General features: G+C 39.4%; 1 protein-coding gene across 2 annotated transcripts in view; it reads left to right on the forward strand.

Annotated features, from left to right (window-relative positions):
• The first annotated feature begins 1356 nt into the window (after positions 1–1356).
• LOC134630494 (MAM domain-containing glycosylphosphatidylinositol anchor protein 1) overlaps positions 1357–20528 on the forward strand; it is a 183874-nt gene continuing 164702 nt past the window's right edge. For both annotated transcript variants that reach the window (XM_063477818.1, XM_063477826.1), the window contains exons 1-2: positions 1357–1976; positions 3120–3209. In XM_063477818.1, coding sequence (XP_063333888.1) covers positions 3143–3209 — 67 coding nt within the window. In that variant the 5' untranslated portion in view covers positions 1357–1976; positions 3120–3142. The remainder of the gene's footprint in view (positions 1977–3119; positions 3210–20528) is intronic.

Below are 20528 nucleotides of genomic sequence, written 5' to 3' on the forward strand. Positions count from 1 at the left end.
CTGCTTTGTATTTAATGACATTCACCATAAACTTAACAACATAAGCAATATTCTCAAACTGCTAAATCTTTCCCATTAAGCAGACTAAAGAAGATATTAAGAAATCAGTTATACAACATAAACCCTCAAGGTTAAAGTGTGAATTTATTTCTCTGTCACACGCAAAATTCTTAGAATAAACGAAGCTAGTCACATTATAAATGACTCAGAAAAATGGAAACTGGATGCCTTAATATATTTCTACCAGGAACTATATCGCGTTATACATTTAGAAGCTCACACGCAGTTCCCTCTAAACCTAATAACTCTACGCTTTTCTTGTCTTCGTGTAAGGTACAGTTTCTTGTTCCTTCCCTTTCTTTTCATCACCCACTCTTCCTGATTAATCACCAAAAGGTAAACCCACCCACCACCCACATTTTGTGTGAAACAGTTTATTTTTTAAATGAGAAGAAATTGCAACATTGCTGCTTTGTTGCATAAATACAGTTACAGAAATTAGATGGCTGTTGCTTTGCTTTCGTGACGAATTGCCGCCTCTTCTCTGTGTTCGATATTTTAAGTGTCTATTTTATTCAATCCAGATGCATACAGATGCGCTGCTTGGTGATAAGCCAACATTGTTCGTGGGAAGGCCAGAAACTGCCTTCAAGAGCCCTTAACACGTGTTGTTTTCGGACCCCACGCACACACACAGACACGGGCACAACTGACACTCATGCCACACGTGCACGTACGTTCAAACAGCGGCGATGAGCTGAAACGCCCTCCAGTGGCTTCACTGAGAACCCACAAGAACGAGAGACAGACAGAGAGAGAGAGAGAGAGAGAGAGAGAGAGGATAAATAGAGGGATGGGCACTGTAAATCTGTGTGTGAGAGAGACACCATGTGCGTGCTTAGGCGAGTTGGGGGGGCGGGGATAACAATGGGTCTGTTTATGCTGTCATAAATAATTGGTCCATGCAGAGGGATGGCTGTTTTTGGGGTTCCTCCATTATGCTAAAAGAAAAAATAACTTTCTGGGCGCCCTTCAGCTGTAATTGGCATCGACGATTGCGTGTACCAGCAGTGGACGAACTCCAGGAAAGAGTCGACAAGAGAAAAACAGGAAAACACGCGCGTTCCCCTGCTGTTAAAAAACACCCTGTTGCTACCAAAGGGTTGAAAACCTATTCCAAAGCGAGTGAGAGACTGGGAGTGGAAAAGGGGAGAGGGGAGCAGTGGCGTTCTTTTGACAACCTGTTCAGTGTGGAAGCTGTGAGGCTTGAGAGCATCTATGTGTAAGCCTCTGTCCTCCCTCCCCTTCTTCTCTCCATCCCTCTCTCTCTCCCTTTCTCTCTCACACACAGACAGGGGCGGTCGTTCTCAGTCTGCGCACATATTCCACTTGGCCAGCATCACTTGGAGTCCACAGACACAGCGCTGATTGAACTAGCGGAGGGAAGCTCATTTTCAGAGCGCATGATTGCGTTAGAGGAGCTTCATAGACTTTCATCGGCCAGAAGCAAAGAGGGAGAGACAGTAAAGGCATTTCAACCACGCCTTTCAGAGTAAATAATCCACAAAAAGGCAGTCCGAGTGTATAGGATTTCCCCCAAGTAGCCTTGCCTGAGTTTTTCAAAGGAACAGAGGTTTTATTTTCATTTTTGAGAAGAGGGACTCTGAGGAACCGAGCTGTGCGATGTTCTGTCGACTACTTCTCCGTGCGTAAAATAAAAGTTTAACACACCGAAGAGATTCTTTCAGAGGTCTGGGAGCTCGAAAAAGTCCACATTTCCACTCTGGGAATTTTAGCTAAAGCTCTTACTGGACGCGCAGTGGTGGAGGATATAAAACTTTTCTGCTGTTTCTGTGGTGAAACACTAAGCGAGGTTGGTCTAACGGAGAGCGAAGGAATCCTCGTTACTGAGCCGTGAGAAGGGCGCGCAGTACTGGGTAGCGGACTGACCCAAAGGACGGCACCTCGGAGACAAGGTAGAGATGGCACACTGTCCCCAACGCTGAACTGGCAATACTTGAACAAAATATATGTCAGATTGGCATCATTTATCTATTCGCTTCACATTATGTCTGTCTCATTTTTAAAGAATGCTTTATAGACTGTTTGTGAGCGCTTAATTGACGCTGGAAGTATTTTCAAATGTACCCAACATTATCAAAGTTGATCATTAGTTACACGCGCTCAGATTTTGGGATTGCTAAATTATTTGCAATATAGGCAATGCGTGCCCGTCAAAGCATTAATGCCAGGGATTCTCTTGCTTATATCGCAGAAAGAAACTTTGATTACAGCGCGCTTTATAATGCGAACGGTGAATGCAGCCCTCTCACAAACGTGCGTTCTAGACGTCGGAGGAAACCCCAGTGTTCGGGCAAAAGAGTCAGCTAAGAGGGTCCATTATTCCCTCACTCAGCTGGATTTCATTCCTTGTCTTCAGGTGTCCTACAGGTTTTGAACCACCAGTGTGCAACAAGAAAACAATTTTCCATTAATACATACACATGCATGATAAAAATGAATCAGAATAAATCAGAATAAATCACGTAACACGTGCATATTTCTGCTACCACCGTCGACCTGACAGAGTAGGAACAACTGTACTGATCTGAAGGAATATGTGTGGGTCTCGGGGTCTAAAGTGGTCTCCGCGACCCCACTTGTTGTTGCAAATCCTCCATGAATACTGCAGTGTAAACCTTATTGTGCTCCCGACTACACCTGCCCGCCGCTGTGCCTCAGTGAGGGGCGGACAGAGGAAGTTTAGTCACGCTAAACGGCAGACATCTACAATCCTGTCAATCTCCAATTCTCCATCACACTGGACTGCTTGTAAGCTTTCTATAATCCACGATTGGTGATTGAATTACCCGCCCTTTAAGTTGAATGAAGCGAGGTTCGCTGCGCGGTGGGGACTAAATTGCTCTGTAATATTATTTTCACGGCTTATAGGGTTGCAGGGGACATAGTTGAACACTAAAACAAAGCAATTTAAAGTATCTTTCCCCTCCTTTTTGATTACAATCACTCAGTTGTCGTTTCTTCCACCCTCCTCATAGTTACGTTTGCAGGCTGTTCCATTCCGTGCCTCTGTTTTCACCCTTGTCTTTTTCTCTCAGGTTATGACGGACCTGAGCTGAACATGGGGCTTTTTTGGATATTGTTATTGTCTCGTGTTTATGCTCTTGCCTGGGGCCAAGGAGTTTACGGTAAGGGCATTATATTTACTTATGTATTCCTGTTATTACATCAATACATGCTTTATTATGCTGACTGAGTGAGCTTGCTAGCAACGAGCGTAATTGAAGGCTCGTCATGAGCTCCAAATTGCTCTTGTTTCAGCAAGGCCTTGCAATAACTGGTCTTAACACTCCTGAGAAAAGCCTGAGGGAGATGGACAACAAATTATCTTAAAAGGGAGAGTTCACTTCTTGGAAGTCAAAAGAGGAAAGCTGGGAAAACATCCAACCCTGTAGTGGAAGGGAAACCCAGCTACTGTAAATCCAATTTAATTCCATTTTTAGGCTGAAAAAAAAAATCGTCACGGTCAAACGCATGTGTTACACATAGTCTAAATTAGGTTGGTGATTTATTACACAAAGGTGAGATTATAGTTGTCTAAGGTTTATGATTAAAAATGAAAAAAGGGCAAAGTTTGGCTTGAATTAAGTTAACACTTTGTCCCATACATACTGAATCAGCTCCACACAGAGGCACCCGCACTCTGAACGACAGCGAGAAAGACGAGAGAGCAGCACAGGCAGAGTTAGAGCGCTCTGATATACGGTCCGTCTTTGTCAGGCAGGTTAAACAGGACAATCGCTCTATGCTTTTTAGGATAAAGCTGAGATTTGTCACCTCTTGCGACTGCAGTTTACTGTATAACAGAAGCTCAGTTGCTTCAGCGACAGGCGCCTGGCCAGTTATGCATCCTCCTGTCCCTTCGGGCAAGAAAAACACACAAACCGATCTGTCAGCTTTGATACTTTGATTTTGACATTTGAAGGCATGTGGCAGCCATTGAAAACAGGGTCTGTTTAGTCATTGTAGCACAGAGTGCTGTTGTCATAAGCAATCCCGCAGCCTGCCTTCACACTGAGAAATGCTGACAATCTGTCATTTGCTGAAGCATATAGGCCTGTATAAAAGTCCTTCCTAATCAGACTCGTACTGCTCCAATACTTCGCACTGCGGCTGTCATGTCAGCATCTGTGTAAACTATATACAAATTACACGGACAATTCTCAGATTTATTGTATCCACTGTAACGTTTCAACTGGAACCACTAGTTGAGAGACTGCATTGACTTTAAAATAAAATACTTGAGATTTTTGCTTTCAAAATCTGTATTTTGTCAGCCCTCAGCTCTTGCAAGAGCCTATAAATGTACAATAATGGCGATGGATTGAAATCACCAGAAGTGTGCAGAAGTTATTATTTTTTTCTCTGATTTTCTCTCATCTGTGCACTTATTAGTTCCATCACAAACAGTTTTCTGAGTTCATGTTTTAAACGCAGGTGTACGCCTTACCTTGTGATTGTTATTAGCACGCTATTATGTTCTAAAAGATCAAATTTGTGGATGCTGCAGATGTTTTTCGAACAAAATGGTTCAAAAAGATACTCAGAACTTGAGGTGTGCTTTCATTGCTGGCTGCCATTTTTAAAAAAAATTGAACATTTGTCTCCCTGTGAAGGTACTTCTGTTCTACTTACACGGTCCCGTTAAAGGCTCACATCTCAAAATCACCCTTGTGCGTTCTTGTTCTCATCTATTTTTTTTTTCATAACTGTGTAAAACAGTCTTGCATTCTCTTCAGGGTGATGTACTGGGTCTGATGAAACATCTGAGCCTCATGGGCTCTGTCACAAATATGCAGTGGGTCGAAGCAGATATGCAGTCACTGGCAGGCGTGGAGGCTCCAGCGCTGTTTAGTTTGGTTGTTTTTTATCAGAGTCTTCCTTCCCAGTTTTATAGAATATGTGTCTTTTGTGCAAAAGTAGCCTTTTAGGCATCGCTGCGGGAGGAAAAGGCCCACAGCTTTCTTGGGAATTGTACTGGCCACTATTCAGACGCCCAGCATTCCCGGTGGATTGTGTGTTGGTGTTGCTTAGCTGAGCGTATCTGTGCAACAACTGTTTCATGTAGGAAAATCACCGTCGCTAAAAAGAGTCATTCAGAAAACGCAAATGGCTTCACAATTTACACAATTGCAGTAAACAGCACAAGTAGGGGAGATCAGGAAGAGTGCCAACGAGTTTGGCATGCTGTATATGCGGATATGCATAAAATGGTTTCTGTCACTTTGGAATTGTTTAGCACTTGCTCTAGCAGACAGATGCGACTCACCGTCCGTCGGGAGCCAAACGGTGAAAGCGTGCCTGATTGATGTCAGTGCTTTGGATGGCTGTGAGGTTCATTTACTGTAGCCTTCTCTGGGGTGTTTTTGGATGTGTGCGTTTTTATCAGCTCACGCCTGTGAATCTGTGCATGCAGGTGTTTGTGCTCGTGTATGCGAGTGTGTGAAGTGTGTGAGCCTGTGAACTTCTGGGTGTGTTGGTGTGTGCAAGTGTGAGAGGGATATGCTTGTGCAGAAGACACACTCAATCCCACTGCAACAGTTTGCTGGCTCAGCAGGGACTTTAGGATCAGTCACTGTTTTTCTTGCAGCAGTGTAGTATTGATTGGACTTCTGTGAGGTCTGTCAAAAAGCTTGTAACACCTGCCCATCAAATTGGAATTGGACAGACAAGTACACCAATAAAATGTGATTGTGTATTTAATAGCAAAAAGAAAAAGCCTCACACCATATGTTTTGTCACAGCAAAGCAAGCTTTGTTATGCAAGTTTAATCAGATCATTTATAGTACGTCTTTTTTTTATCAAACATTCTCCTTCTCTCCTCTGTTTTCTCTTGGGGGATAAGCCTTTTATATGCATCTCTTCACAAACATTCCTGCATATATACATAGTGATTCTGAAGTTTCATTTAATCTGGATATACTGTAATCCAAGGGCATTACAAGCATGATGTGGCATTCACATGCGGCAAGTCTTAACACACTTAAGGATTAAACTTCGAGGCAGTTTGGCAGGATGTGACTTCTAAACTGAAGAGTCAACACAGACAGAGTGTACCAGGAAAAGTGTCTCTTCATGTTGTGGTACTGCATGACATCACACTGTGTGAAATAACAGAGTTCACAGAGACACCAAATTATTGATTGCTCGACAAAGTCACACAAAGCCATTAGCTGGTGCTGTAGATGGAATCCAGACTGCATTAGGCTGCAATGTGATGCTTCATTATGTGCTTGTTAACAGGAAATTTAATGAACTTAAATCAGTGATTTTGCTTAACAGTGTTTTTGTTTTTTTTTTAGATTTGAACAAGACTCGTACAGTAGCTGGGGAAATTAGGCCTCGCCACTGGCCACAGAACAAAGCACTACAGGAAATGCAGAAACTAAGTTAATATGCTTAAAGTGTGCACAGATGTAACAAAACTTTGAAGATGTTGCCTAAGGTTGAATGAAAAGCTTGCTGCATTTCCCATTTTTATTTGCTGTCTCTGTGTATATGTTTTAATCTGGAACTTTATTCACTGCAGTCTATGATGGAAGCTAAATACACACATTTACTCAAGTACTCTGGTTACCTAAAGTAACTGCCTTTAGTACATCCATCACTGCTAAAGAACCAAACAAAAAACAGAAGTATTGTTTTATACCACTTTATGTCAAAATCTAAAATTACTTAAAATGTGACAATTTTTTTATTTAAGAAAGAAAAGATGACATTTGCTAAGCAGTATAACAAGTACATACATCCTGATTTTTACTAGTTGCAATATTAAAGTAATGTAAACATTAAAATACATTATTGACCAAATCCCAAATAATATAACCACACTAACACAGACCTTGCTGCTTTCTAAATGCTTTAATTTTTACAATAGTTATTATTTAATTTATAATCATTTTCTAGTTTTTTCTACTTTCTGATGAAAAACTTAAACGCTTTACTTTTAATAGAGTATTTCTGTATTGTGATATCACAGAAGATCTACAGTATATTATCTTCCGATGGTACACAGCTGAAATAGATCACCGTAGGTTTATGTGACCTGGCCACTGGCTCCCCTGTGACTTTAACTCTTCCTCTTCCCACATCAGCACTTTTTGTTTGTGTCTCTTTCATGGCTCATGATACTGAGTTTATTTTGAATGCTGAATATTGCCCTTTTCTAATAAGCATCCATAATTTATCGGTGGCTCTGAGGCAGTGGAGGAGGAGGGGAAGGGGGAGAGGAGACAGAGATTGGAAGAGACTGAAACGTTAAGCAAGAGATGATAATAATCTTTTACATCCCTCCTAATCCTTACCTGCTTTTTTCTTTTGACATGCAGCAATGTAGGCACAGAATATTCACAGGTGCATGCAGACATGTAATCAGGCAAGGTTTTGCATCAAAACACAAGTCTAAACCTTACCCATATGTAACCTAAATTTAAAATCACTTTGAACTTTGACCTCGATCTTAAAACCTGTAGTTTTAAATTTTGAGGACATGTTTTTTCATCACTAAAAGGGAGTTGGTCACCAAAACATGACTGTGTACACAGATGATTATAAATACATCAGTAATACAAACACACACACACTATCCATGTTTTGCTTAACAGATTGCACCCTCTTACATGAATATGAACTACAGCTACCGAGTGACCTTTCTGTCTGTATCACTTGTAATCAAAGGCCTTGAAATTGTTGGAGTGCTGCTCAAACTCAATAACTCAATCTCTTTTTAAAAGCATAGATAGATAGATAGATAGATAGATAAATATTACTTTTAATTACATTTTTTACTTTGTCAGTTCAGTGAAAATGTAACCATCACTATATCAATATTAAACAGGTCATATTTTGAGAAAACTGACATTCACAGATACACTACAATGCTTCCTCATCTAAGTTTTCTTACCATTTTTTCCCTTGATTACTCTTCCTTGCTCTCCTTTCCTCTTTCATATTTTTCTGTATAGCTGTCTCGATATTAAAGCCTGACAACATTTCTATTAACCTAGAGGTCAGCTGCAACACCACAGACCTATGGCCAAAATGATATGTTGACTCTGGTTTACACTAGCCTCACTACCTGGGGGCTAAAGGATAAGCACACTAAGACAAAGTCATTGGAGGACTGATTTATCACCATGCTTGCCTTAAGTTAGACCCGGAGCTGGCGGTGGGCTCAAGTAGCTCTAGATAGTGTGGTGCATGGTGGCAATGCATAGGTAACAATACATATAAATATATATATATATATATGTATATATATATATATATATATATATATATATATATATATATATATATATATATATATATATATATATACTCCAACTTAATTTACTTATTAGATTTTTTTTAATCAATACAGCAAAAAGTAAGAAATAAGAAATTGCATTCAACTTCATAGCAAGGCGGGCAGTATAACTGGTCTTGTATGGACATTTTTGTTCACTTTATTGGAGAGTGAATAAGAAGATTAATGTGAATAGTCTGCTTCCAGCATCCCATTAACGTTTGTATACTGTCCCTTCTTCTCTTCATAGCAGATCGTTGTCCCTACCAGCACGACTCATGTCAGAGGTCTCCTAATGTTAAAAGAGTGTTCTTCCTCCCCACTGTTGCCACATTCTGGCTCATAGCGGACTGTCTGTTTCTTAGGGTTCATCCTCTAAAACTGCAGGGTTTATATCATACATATAAATGCAATACATATAAAGTGGCTCGAGATTACTTTTGTCATAAATTTGCTGTAAAAAAAACAACAACTTTCTTTTGTCAATCCAACACTATCAGTGAATCAATTCTTTTGCCAGGACAAATTAAATATACAAGTTTGATGAGGCAGAATAAAATGCTGAGAATCACTGGAGGCTCCTGAAGCATGTTTCTATGTTGAAGCGCAGTCACAGTCTTTATAATTTTTGCTCAAAGATCATTACGCAACCCTTCTTCAATCTGTTCATTTGTAGTTCTTATTTCCTGTCTTCGTATTTAACTCTCTCTCTTGATTATGTTATCGTTCATGCAGATACAATTTTCACATGCATGTACAGAGAAGCATGTGCACAAACATGTTACCTTCTGGTGAACCATACTCCTACCCATTTTCATGTCTTTGCACTTGGATGTTGGTCAGTGTCACATACATGGTAATAATACATGGGACTACACACACACCAGCACACATACCTCTTTGGATGAGAGATGTCCAGAGTGTAACAGGATGACGTAGGTGCCCTGTGGGCAGGAAAAACTGTCAGGGAAACTTCACTTTTCTCCTCTGTACTGCCTCTGTACTCCTGTCACTCTGTCAGACATTATCAAGCACCTCTTACTGGCTCTGCTTCAGGAGGGAATATGTGTGGGTCTCTGTATGTTTCTTTGTGCAGAAATTTAGTAAAGCAGAGTATCTTTATATTTCAATGTATTTTGGCGAAAGAAAAAATAACAAAGTTGTTGTGCAGATGTGCTTGGTGGTGTCTTTTTAGTTTTTTGTGTGCACGGGGACTTGAAAGTTGAAGAATAAGGGGTATAGTGTTTTAATGTGTGAGTTGTATTGTGCACCTGCATGCATGGACATGAGAGGGAGGGAACATTTGGCATCTAACTTATTCATGAAGGCAACAGGACGGTTGTGAACAGCGGTGAGAACATGGCTTACATCAGAGACCGTCTGCCTCCTCTTGCACTTCTCTCACACTCACTTGCTTTCTTCTTCACTTCTCTTTCACCCTGCTTTCCTTTATCTTCAGCCTTTATTTCTGTCTTTAGCTTCATTCTTTTTGCTGGTAAATCTTAGCATAGTTTCCTCATATATTGCAAGATTTATATACAAGCTTCTATAAGTGGATTTTTTCAGAAATATCAGACAGTCCTTGTGAAAATTATGCTAGCCACAGTATTTTTTCTTGCCACCACTGGTATTTTGAAAAGTTTGAATTTTTTAATCCTACAGACATTGGCGTCAACAATCCCACATATAAAGTTACTCTGCTTGGAATACTGCTTGGTCCCTGATATCTTTTTCATCATGTATTGAAATATCCAGAATATATTAATATGAAAATGTTGGTTACAAAATTTCTCATATGCTGAAGAGAGAATTCAAGCAGGCATGTTTGTTGTACACATGGGTATTGTAACCTCCTGGTTATGGCTATTGTCACCTCTGTTGTACATATTTGGGAAATGAAGAGCCAGGTGTCACAAATCTAGGGCAACCTGCTAGTTGGCCTAACCACCACCCTCAGTGCTTCACTCACATATTTATCCATTCACACACTGATTTGTTCATGCGTGTGCTAATAACTTTTACATGTCCTTTGTCGCATTGTCTTTATGAAACTGTCTTCTCAGTAAACTCGCACAATGCAGTCGTGCATTTACTACTATCATTACCAAGACAGGTTGCACTTGGACCAGGTTGCACAGACGTGGCGCTAAATCACATTAGGAGAATGGAGAGAGTCAATAAAAGACAAAAGCTGCTATAGACTATGAAACAAATTGGATACAGTTTCCAGGTCTTAGAAAGTGAAGCCACAACAGAAGTGCATGTGGCTCTTGAGCTCTTAGAGCCCCTCAACTGTGATTCCTACAAGCTTTGAAAAAAAGGAAAAAAAAATAAATCATCTTTTTGTATATTTATTTACTTTATACTCATTCTATCCTTTTTCTTCTGTTGTTTGGTAAAAGGGGATAAATTGTTCTTTTTATGCTGAAGGTTGCTGACCCCTGCAATAGGAAGTCAGATGTATAAAAAGATATAGAAGAAAATGTCTCGACTACTCGTCGATCTTTGATCGTTGTCCTTGGTAAAACCTTGAACCTTGAAGGCTTCAAAAGAGGGCTTCATTAGCTGAAAGGTGATGTCATGGTGGCTATATTCACCTTTTTTTTAGACATTCTATACAAGAACAGGCATGGTTTTTTCATGCTCACAGTTGTGGTGGTGATTGAGAAGAAGTATTTTTTCAAACAGTGGAACCTGTTGATGCCAGACATGAAAGATGTCAGAGCTTCTATGGATGAGAGACATCCAAGCTGTAGGTCTTTAAAAAAATAAAATTGCCACTTTGGTAAACATTGCCATTCGCAAGTAAAAACAAATAAAGACAAATAACTAAAATACTGTAAAATACACTAGGTTGGATTAAAGAATTCTCTCTGTAAATGAATACTCTATGGGAGGCTACAGGTGTCAACAACACAGCTGACACATTTTTTTGACTCACACAAAGCAAATTAGGGGACTTTACATATCTGTATTTATGATGGTGCCCTCAGCACAAGTGTATATACAGATTTGTTCTAAATAAATGAGTGGCAGAAATATATGCTCTAAATAAATTAGAGGTAGAAAGATATGTTTTAAATAAATGAGTGGCAGGAAGCACACAGTCTACTTTCTGCCACATTCTTTCAAGTTGTTCCTACCACATAGATTTTGCCTTTCCCTGTAGTGACTGCCAAAACCCCCAAACAACAACAAAACAACCACAGCTGCTCAAGTTGGTCGTGTCCAACTAAACTTTCTGACAGCAAGAAGGGATCAACACTGGAAATCTATCTTTTGCTCCTACACAAGTCAGGCCTCAATAATTCAGCGATGCGTGCTGCTTGGAGATCTCGCCCTCTCCCTTTTCCTCTTTCGTTCTCAGTCAGTGTCTCAAACTTGTTCTCCCTCAGTGGCAAATTCCCCTCCTCCTCCCATACGCATGGTGGTTTTACTCAAATTTTCCGGCACTTTAAATGTTTGAAATTTTAGCCTGCTGCTCTCACACTTTCACATCTTTTTCTTCTCATGCATCTCAGCTGGCTCAGAGGAGATGGGGTGTAATCTGCCGGATATTTTGAAAAGTCCCCATGTTCTCAGTGTAGCAATTTACCTGCCAGCAGCTACACATTCTGATCCCTCTCCTCCTCCGCCACATCTTTCCTCATTCTGGCTTTAACCATCTACTAAACTTTTACCAGTCAAAAAAGATGTTCCTGTCACCTTCCTCCCTCCCTTCCCTCCTCACACTGATCCTCTTTTCCTTCCCAGCCATCCATACAGCTACCCTTAGCATGTCATAAAAGTGCATCCAGTCTGAGCTTTCCATCCTCTTTCCATCCTAATTCCCTCTCTTCATCCACGTCCTTTCGCTGGATCCAACCCTTAAACTCTCCTAACCCCCCCACCCCCACCTCCCTTCACTACCCTTCTCTTTCTTTATACACAGCCTCTCTCTCCTCCAAAGCCCTGTCATCTTCTCACCATCATCCACTGATTCAGTGGCAAGCATCCACCCACCTCTCCACTTACTGCAAATATAGGACATAGCGCACACGGTCATTGAAAGCTGCAGACAGGCTTTTGGGAAGCCAGTGGAGGGCTGACACTAGGGAGCAAGGAGACAGCCGCAACCTGAGGAAATGAGGACAAAGGGAAAGGTGCTCTGGTTTGATTTGGTTGGTTGGTGTAAGCCTGTTACACCAACCAACTGTTTATGAAATTAAGCAAAAAAAACCAAAAAAAAAACCCAACTGGTTCAATTTCTTTTATTTCATAAAAAGAATATAAAAAGAAATAAGAAGACAGGTTACAAGTGTAAAAAAGATTCATATATCCTTTTCACATTTTCTTTAACTTGACTTTAACTATAAGCCCCACCCAATGTGTTTTCTTACAGGTTAAGTAGCCTGCCAGTCATCATTAATTGTAGCAGAGTGAGCCTCATTTCAGTTGCTGGATTTACTACAACATGCTCTCTGTGTTATTTGAGAGCACTGCATTGTGGTTTTTAAGGAACAGAATATATTCTATATGTTAGTAATGTTGATTGTGCATGTAAATATCATGTTCATACATTCAGTTAAGTAAGACTGCAGTGTAGCGTGTAATATTGCATGTGTTATTTAAATGTATTTATATACTTTATTTTTATGTATTTATTTTTTTAGACTCACACATCAAGGGAAAAAGTCAGTATTGTTGAAAGAACTACTGATGCACGATGTGAGAAATAAAACTTATTGATGACTTTCCTGATTTATAGCAGTAAGTGCATTTGTAACCCTGGAACAAATTGATGTGATTCACAGAATGCACTGAAAAAGATCTTTTTAAAAAAAACATAGACCATGCAGCTAAGCTTACAGTGGCAGGTTTCACAACCTTGACATGTGACATGTTCACTGCAACAGCTATATTAAACCAGAAACAGCAGTGCAGACAGCATGTGTGGACGAAGTGTAATCAGTGTTAATGTCATTTTTTATTTATATGAAATAGCATGTTACGTCTAATGTAAAATTGAATCAAAGTGACATTGGTTCGTTAGAGGAACGAACATCTGGAGGTTAAAACACCAAAGGTTCTTCTACTGCTTGATAGCAATTTTACCAGGTTAATTTTCAGCCACATTTCTGGTTAAGGTTTGAAGTCATTGAACAATGAAAAGGTTAATTGTGAAAATTTGCAAAGAAAAAAATGAACACAGGACAGCTGTAAAATGGGAGGCTCAGAGCTGCAGATCTCTGAAAATGACACAATGGACAGAGATACTTGGATAGTCTAGCTAGAAGGGCAAGTGCTTCACTCTTGGCTCAAGGGTCATCAGAGTTTCTGGAACAGCTGAGACAGTGTAGACGACATTGCTTAACATCAACCTCTATGGTGAGCATCCAAGAAATCTTTGGCACAAAATAGAAAGATTAAACTTTTCTAAAGAACTTTTAAGAAGCCTGATGAATATTAGAGGGATGTTCTTTGGTTAAATGAGATTAAGATAAAATTGTTCAGCTCAGCTGGGGTCCAGCATGTCAGGGATGAATCTGGCCAAGAATACCACAATAGAATACCACATAGTCTGAGAGTGAAGCACAGAGGTGTTAGTGCAATGATTTGGAGTGAGTCCAAAAGTAAAAGTGGTGAAGACACTCAAATATATTTCTTAGTTATGCATTTGAGATTGGGTTTCTGTTTAGCTTGTTTAGTTCTAGTTTTTAATTCTTGTTTTCTTTGTAGCTTCAGGCTACCTTATTATTTTATAATTAGTTTCCTTGCAATGGTATTAAGTCTTTGGTTCTTGTGTTTTCTCTATTCTAGTGATAAGTCTTTGTAGTCTTTGGCTTTTTATTAATAGTCTCACTAGTGTCCCTGTTCATGCATCTGTGTTCCTGACATCTTACATCTTTTATTTAGGTTATTCGGGTCATTTTCCTGTTTTACTTTAAATTTTGTGTCCTTTGCTTCGTGTATGTCCTTCATCAATTTCCTGATTGCTTTCAGTATTTTTTTTAATTGCTTTCACCTTTGTTGCCTTCTTCACCTGTTTGTCATGCCCCATCAGTTTCGAATGTATTTATGGTTCTGGCATCTCCCCAGTGTACTCTCTCTTTGTATTGTGGATTTTGTACTCTGGAATATTTACACTCGTTGACTTGATAAAAGGTTTACTTTTTTAAGTTCTGCCTGCCTGATTGCCTTTAAACTTGGATTAGTCAACCTTTCAAGCACTGCTTGTTTCCCCATGTCTGCAGCTGATCTCCTCTTTGACCTTTTGGACTGTTTCATGGACTTCTGTTTGCATTCTCCACATCTGGTTTGTTTGCCACAGTTCCTGCCTTCCTGTGCACGACCACTACCTGTTTTAAAACAAAGATTTAGATTTTGGATTTTTTCCCAGTCTATTGAATCCTGAATTTCCGCCCGTCCCCCTGTGATGGTGATATGCTGACTGGAATCCAATAAACACCTTTATTTCTATTTTAAAAAGACTGAGCAATGCAGCCCTCAGGCAAAGAGCAGAAGAAATGAAATCTGGTTGTACATTTCTCCAGAAATTTGTGGAGAGCTGATATCCTCAGTGATGAGAAAAAAAAGTGGGCACACAAAGTATTGGAAAAAAGACAAGTTTTTAATCCTAGTAATGAAAGGTATACTGACTGATGTACAAAAGTGATATTGCACAGAGGTGTGCTCATTTATGTTGTACATGACATGTAAAGTCATTCTGTGGTGGGTGCTGTAAATGAAAAGTAACTTGTAGTTAGTTCACACTTTTAATTTTCAGAGTTTATTTATTTGTAAGTTAAAATGAAAGGAAGCATGTCTCTGTGTAGGTTCTCAGTCATCCAGGTCATTGTACTCTAAGGAGCTTGGCAAGAAAAGCGTCTGGACTTCTCATCCGAGAAGCTTCTTCAGTTCTAAGTCAGTGGTAAGACACCGCTGTTCAAAGAGGCGGTGGCTTACAACACCAACTGTCTGCATCTATAATCCAGTTTTGAAATTCCTTCCCAGACGCCTTAACGCCCACTCACATCCTGGGCCATCTGACCTCAGGAAATTGCATGATAAGGTCAGGCTAGGTTTCACAATGCGTTCACCTGAAACCTTGGCTGATTGTGACCTACATCAGTTTTCACACCTTGGCTTGTGTGATTAGGTAGAGGATCATTAGGGGGTCCATGTCCCGCTTGGGGGGATACTCCCACAGGGCTTAAATCTGGACTCTCCACCATTTGACCTTAGAACTGAAGAAGCTTCTTGGATGAGAGGTGAAACGTCTTCAAGCAACTTAAAGAAGTCCAGACGCTTTTCTTTCCAAGCTTCTTAGAAAGGAAGCATGATGTGCTTGTTCAGTGGTTTGTCCAGTGTTGGTCATCAAGCTGGAGCAGCTTATCTGTCTAAACATTGTAAACTTGTGTCAAGGCTACTTTAGTTATTGTTAGTATAATTTCTGACCCATCTTGTGGTAGCTAAGATGCGTTATGAGTGTGTGAGTTAAGTAGGAACAGCCTTTGACAATGAATTAAAAAGCATATTAAAATCACTTCTTAGGTTCTGCTGCATTTTTGAAGTTTTCTGTACAGTGGTGTAAATGGCATCCCGTGACATGTAAATTTATTTGTTTATTTATTTTATGCTCTAGGACAGGTAAATTTATTAACAACATTCAAATATCTATTTGTACAATTTAGCATAGCTTTCCACATGTTTCACTTGCGACACCTCAAACCAGCGACAGTACTTTTCCTGTGGATAGGAATAGTCTTTTCACAGGCCACATCCGTGGCTGAGGAGTCAGTCTGACATGGAAAAGTCAGGAAACCGCGTTGTTGGCAAAAAAGGCAGGGTTCATACTGATTCTTAATAAAAATCTTGAGATGAAGATTATCCGAATCTTAAGCAAGTCTAAACTATCTAGCCCTGTAGAGAGCTTGTGGAAATGCATTCTATGAGGATGGAAAACTAATGAGATCTGCAATTTTCAGATTCGTGTATGAGAATATTATTTTGAACTCAATCACTGTGACGCCCGTGGCTCAGTAGGGACATGTTACCCTGCATAAAAGTAATTTCCCCACACATCCTTCATTTGTGGAGGAGGTACTGTGAGGCAGGATAATGTAGTGGGTAAATTTCCCATTTTCATCCTAAGAAACCAGAGATGTGTGCGACAATTTTCTGAATTGTCAGCTGATCTCGTGGCTACACCGCCATGATGTGGAGAAAAAAAGCTTTAGGTAGTGATGTTGTATGTCATCATCACATTTTGAGGATTTGAAGCTACGAGGAGAGAAATCTGAATGGCATGGCTGTATGAATTTTTGTAAACTGACGACTTGGTTTCCCTAAAATGAATCATATCATTTTTGTATCAACACTACCTTTCCAGTTTAGACATTAACACATGATTGGTGAAATCTGATTGAATTTTGACAGCTGATGATGTGGAATGGGTTTGGTTCATGAAAGAAGAGTAAAAAAAGAATACAGTTAAAGGACACATAGTAGAGCAAAAGGCTTACATTAAAAACCAGACGCGGTGAGAGTGACATTGAAAAGGGCAGGGCTAGATACAGAGCAGCTAAAAGAAGAAAGGCTTCCCTAGAGAGAGAGAGAGAGACTGACAAAAAATCTGAAAGAAATGGAAAGAATCAGCGAGACAGTAAGAAAAGGTGGGAGTGAGGATAAGACCTAAAGTTGGTTTGATTTATACTTAACTATATTGTACATCTTTTTACGTGTGAGCTGTATGTGGAATTGATTGACTGCTTATAAGAAAACTTTGATCAAAAACACATCAAAGAAAGTCAGATAGGTTTCTGAATAGTTTTCTGAATTACTGCTAGTGTGGTTAATCCATCTGCTTTCCAATGATCTTGGACAAAATGCTTTTGTTTTCCAATTGCTTTCCAAAACCGCACACAGAAACACATCTGTGTACCTGGACAAACCCCCAAAAGTTATAAGCAGAGACATTTGAGACTTGTTGTATAGTTGTGAGGTATTTACAGGTTGCAGAAGAAAAAGAAAGTTTCACTGATAGTGTCTGGCTCACAAGTGCTGTGACTTCTATCAGACTCTCATCTCTCTTCTTTTCAGCCTCTACACGGGAAGCCATTGTCAATATATTCCCTGATAGAACAGACTATCTCCCTCTTTTTTATTATTATTGTACACTTTTTCACATTATAGAACATGGAGTGGAAACTACAGGCAGTACATGGAAGAGCCTGACTTGTCCACCTTAAGCGCTTTCACTGGGTTTATTTTTCTTTGTCTTGTTTTTTAGTTTTTTTTCCACATCATGATTACTCACAACAGGCTTTTTCCTCAGCTACACTTTTTTTTTTACACTTTCATTCTTTCTCTGTATTCAAAGTCTTCATCCATTTCAGCTTCATTCCTCATTCTTCCATGTTTTTAATCTTTCTTCCTCACCCTCTCTATTCTCGCCTGCAGCACCCTGCAATGCAAACACAACCTGTTCTGAAGGGAAGTGAATTATTGAAGCCGCTGCTGCCATTCCCTCTGTGCAGAAGTGGGCCGCAGAGGAAGGTTGGGGGGAACGGAGGGAGGAATAAGGGGGGATGAAAGAAATGGAGACGGTAGATTTGTAAGAAGGCACGATGGTTTTGGGGTGCAGAGAAATCTGATTTTATTTACATCTTTGCTGCATGGGACGGTGCATGTAGTGGGAGAAGTAAGGGAGGTCAATTATGTAAATTGTGTTTATATTGAGCAATTTTAAATATCCTGCTACATAAAATTAGCCTAACATGTTAAGCAAAATTTAAAACATTTCATTGCGTAATCCCTAAAATAAACTAGCCTTTCTGTTTAGCTTGATTTTCTGAACTCTTAAAAACAGTACAGTTGACAGTAGACATCATTACACATTCAACAGTGTCTTCCTTTCTGCCACCGTTGCTGTCTTTTTCTGACTTTGCCCTGTCCCTGTATATTCCTTTCTGTTGTGCACACTCTCTTTATCTTGCTGTCTTTCCTGTCTCAAACTCATGCCAATACGGTGCATTTTTCTCTGGCAAAATGTTCATGTTGAAGCTAAAATTCCTTAAATATTCACACAGGGTAAACTAAGTGTAGTTACTTAATCTTACTTTGTCTTCTAAGCCTTTTAGATATGCAGAATTGTTAATTAAAGTCCCAAGATCTTATGTTTAAGTAATTTGGGCTTGAATGTGTGTGTGGGTGTGCATATGATTTTCATCTTTGGGAATTATATTAAAATCATTCTGAAATATACTCTGTTCTAGTTCCCCACGGGCACATATACAGTTTTAAGGCAGGGTAATTTTTTACATAGGTTTGCTCTGTCAACCACTGGAAAGACATTTTCTATTCAATTCTATTCTATTCTATTTATATAGCACCAAATCAAGATTCAAGATTTATTTTATTGTCATTCAGCACATTCAGTACTGAAGAAACCTCCAGTAGAACGAGGCTCAGAGAGGGGCAGCCAACTGCTGCGACCGGTTGGGGATTATGGGACCAAGACAGGACAAAAGACATACTGGAAACGATTCAGAGACTATTAGCAGCTAATGATTAAATGCAGAGTGGTGTATAAACACATAGAGTGAAAAAGAAACAGTGCGTCAATCAAATAATAAGTCCACTAAAAACAAAAGTCCTGTGATCAACTCACAGATAGCATGCACATGTGAGATGTCTAATAGCCAGGAATCCCTAACTGGCTGAATCTTACTGAATGCATATATATGCGCAAACCTGACGAAGGTTGCACAGACCGTAAGATTAATAGGAATGATGGTAAGCGGGACTGTGTACGGAAGTTATACTATTTTCTTCACAAATGTTTTGGTAAACCCCCAAACCTAAATTTTAATCCTTTTGAACCATTGAAAGTTGAAGTTTCTTGCTAATTAATGCAGTTATCCTGAAGGATTTTCTTTGGAAAGCAATTGTAATTTTTTTCCTCAATTAGGGCAAGTCTCATTGGCCCTGAAGCTGCAAAGCATCCCCACAACATTAAACTGTCACATCCACACTTGCCATTTTAAACTCACACTGGATGTAAGAGGACCCCTGATTTCCAAAGTGTGCTTTCAGCTCATCAGTTTGAACAAATTTCCTCTACAGGTTTGAAGAGCAATAAAGTGTTTTGGCCAAATTCTGTGTCTTCTCTGTCTTTGTAACGTCTGAATGGTGACCTGTTGTAAGATGTGGGATGCTTGTAGTTCCTTATATATTTTCCTTTGATCTTTTGTGACTGTGCTTTTCAAGGAATTTTAGAACATCAGCAACATCTCGGAAAGTTCACCATTATTCCAACTGATCCCTGTTTTTAGCAAATATCTCTCACAGTGGATCTGTACGGTCCCTGACTATAAACTGGTATGTAACCCATAACATTGATTTATCTCCTTCATCCTCATGTTTTGTTTTGTTTTTAGAATTTCTTTTGTTTTTTGGTAAACTGGAGAGACGTTCCAGCCAACTACATGCTTCTGAAAATGATCTATTTTTCCAATGATTTCTGCTATTTAATCAGGTCCTGCTGCAACCAGCTGTGAATGCAGTTATTTATTTCATTTATTCAAAAATTAAGGTAGCAAATACTGTCTCACATATTCCAAGTTGCTATTAGTTAACATTAAAATTCCAACTAGTATTTAAGTCTTGCATTTTGTGTGTTTTTTTATTACAATATTTTTGTTTTATTCACAGTTTAGTAAGAGATACACATAAAAGTAAAGAATGGTGAGGGTGGAAGCTTTTTTCACAGCACTGCATATCAAATATTGAGGACAACAACAAAGAATAAGAGAGTACTGTAAATATAGATAAAGGAAGGCTGTCAAAACTGCTCAAAAACACTAACAAACACCAATAACACTAAATAAACATTTATAATTCATAGTTTTTGGCAAAAAAGGACAAAAAAGTTAGTATGCTCTAAAGGGCTTTATGTTTGTGTTACTGAAAAGCCTCACTAGAATCATATTGCCCATAAGATAAACTAGCTGTGGGATTTCATGTACTTTATCTTCTCTTAAGAGTCTCACTTCTCTAATTGCTTCTTTTTGTTTGGCAGTGAGAGCTTTGAATCCCTGCCCAAGAAAATATGTTTTTTATTGGCGCCAAATTGAATTGAAAATTGTTGATGCAATATAAATGTGTTTCACCGTGGAA

Source organism: Pelmatolapia mariae, linkage group LG1 (genome assembly GCF_036321145.2).
Source record: "Pelmatolapia mariae isolate MD_Pm_ZW linkage group LG1, Pm_UMD_F_2, whole genome shotgun sequence".
Lineage (NCBI taxonomy): Eukaryota > Metazoa > Chordata > Actinopteri > Cichliformes > Cichlidae > Pelmatolapia > Pelmatolapia mariae.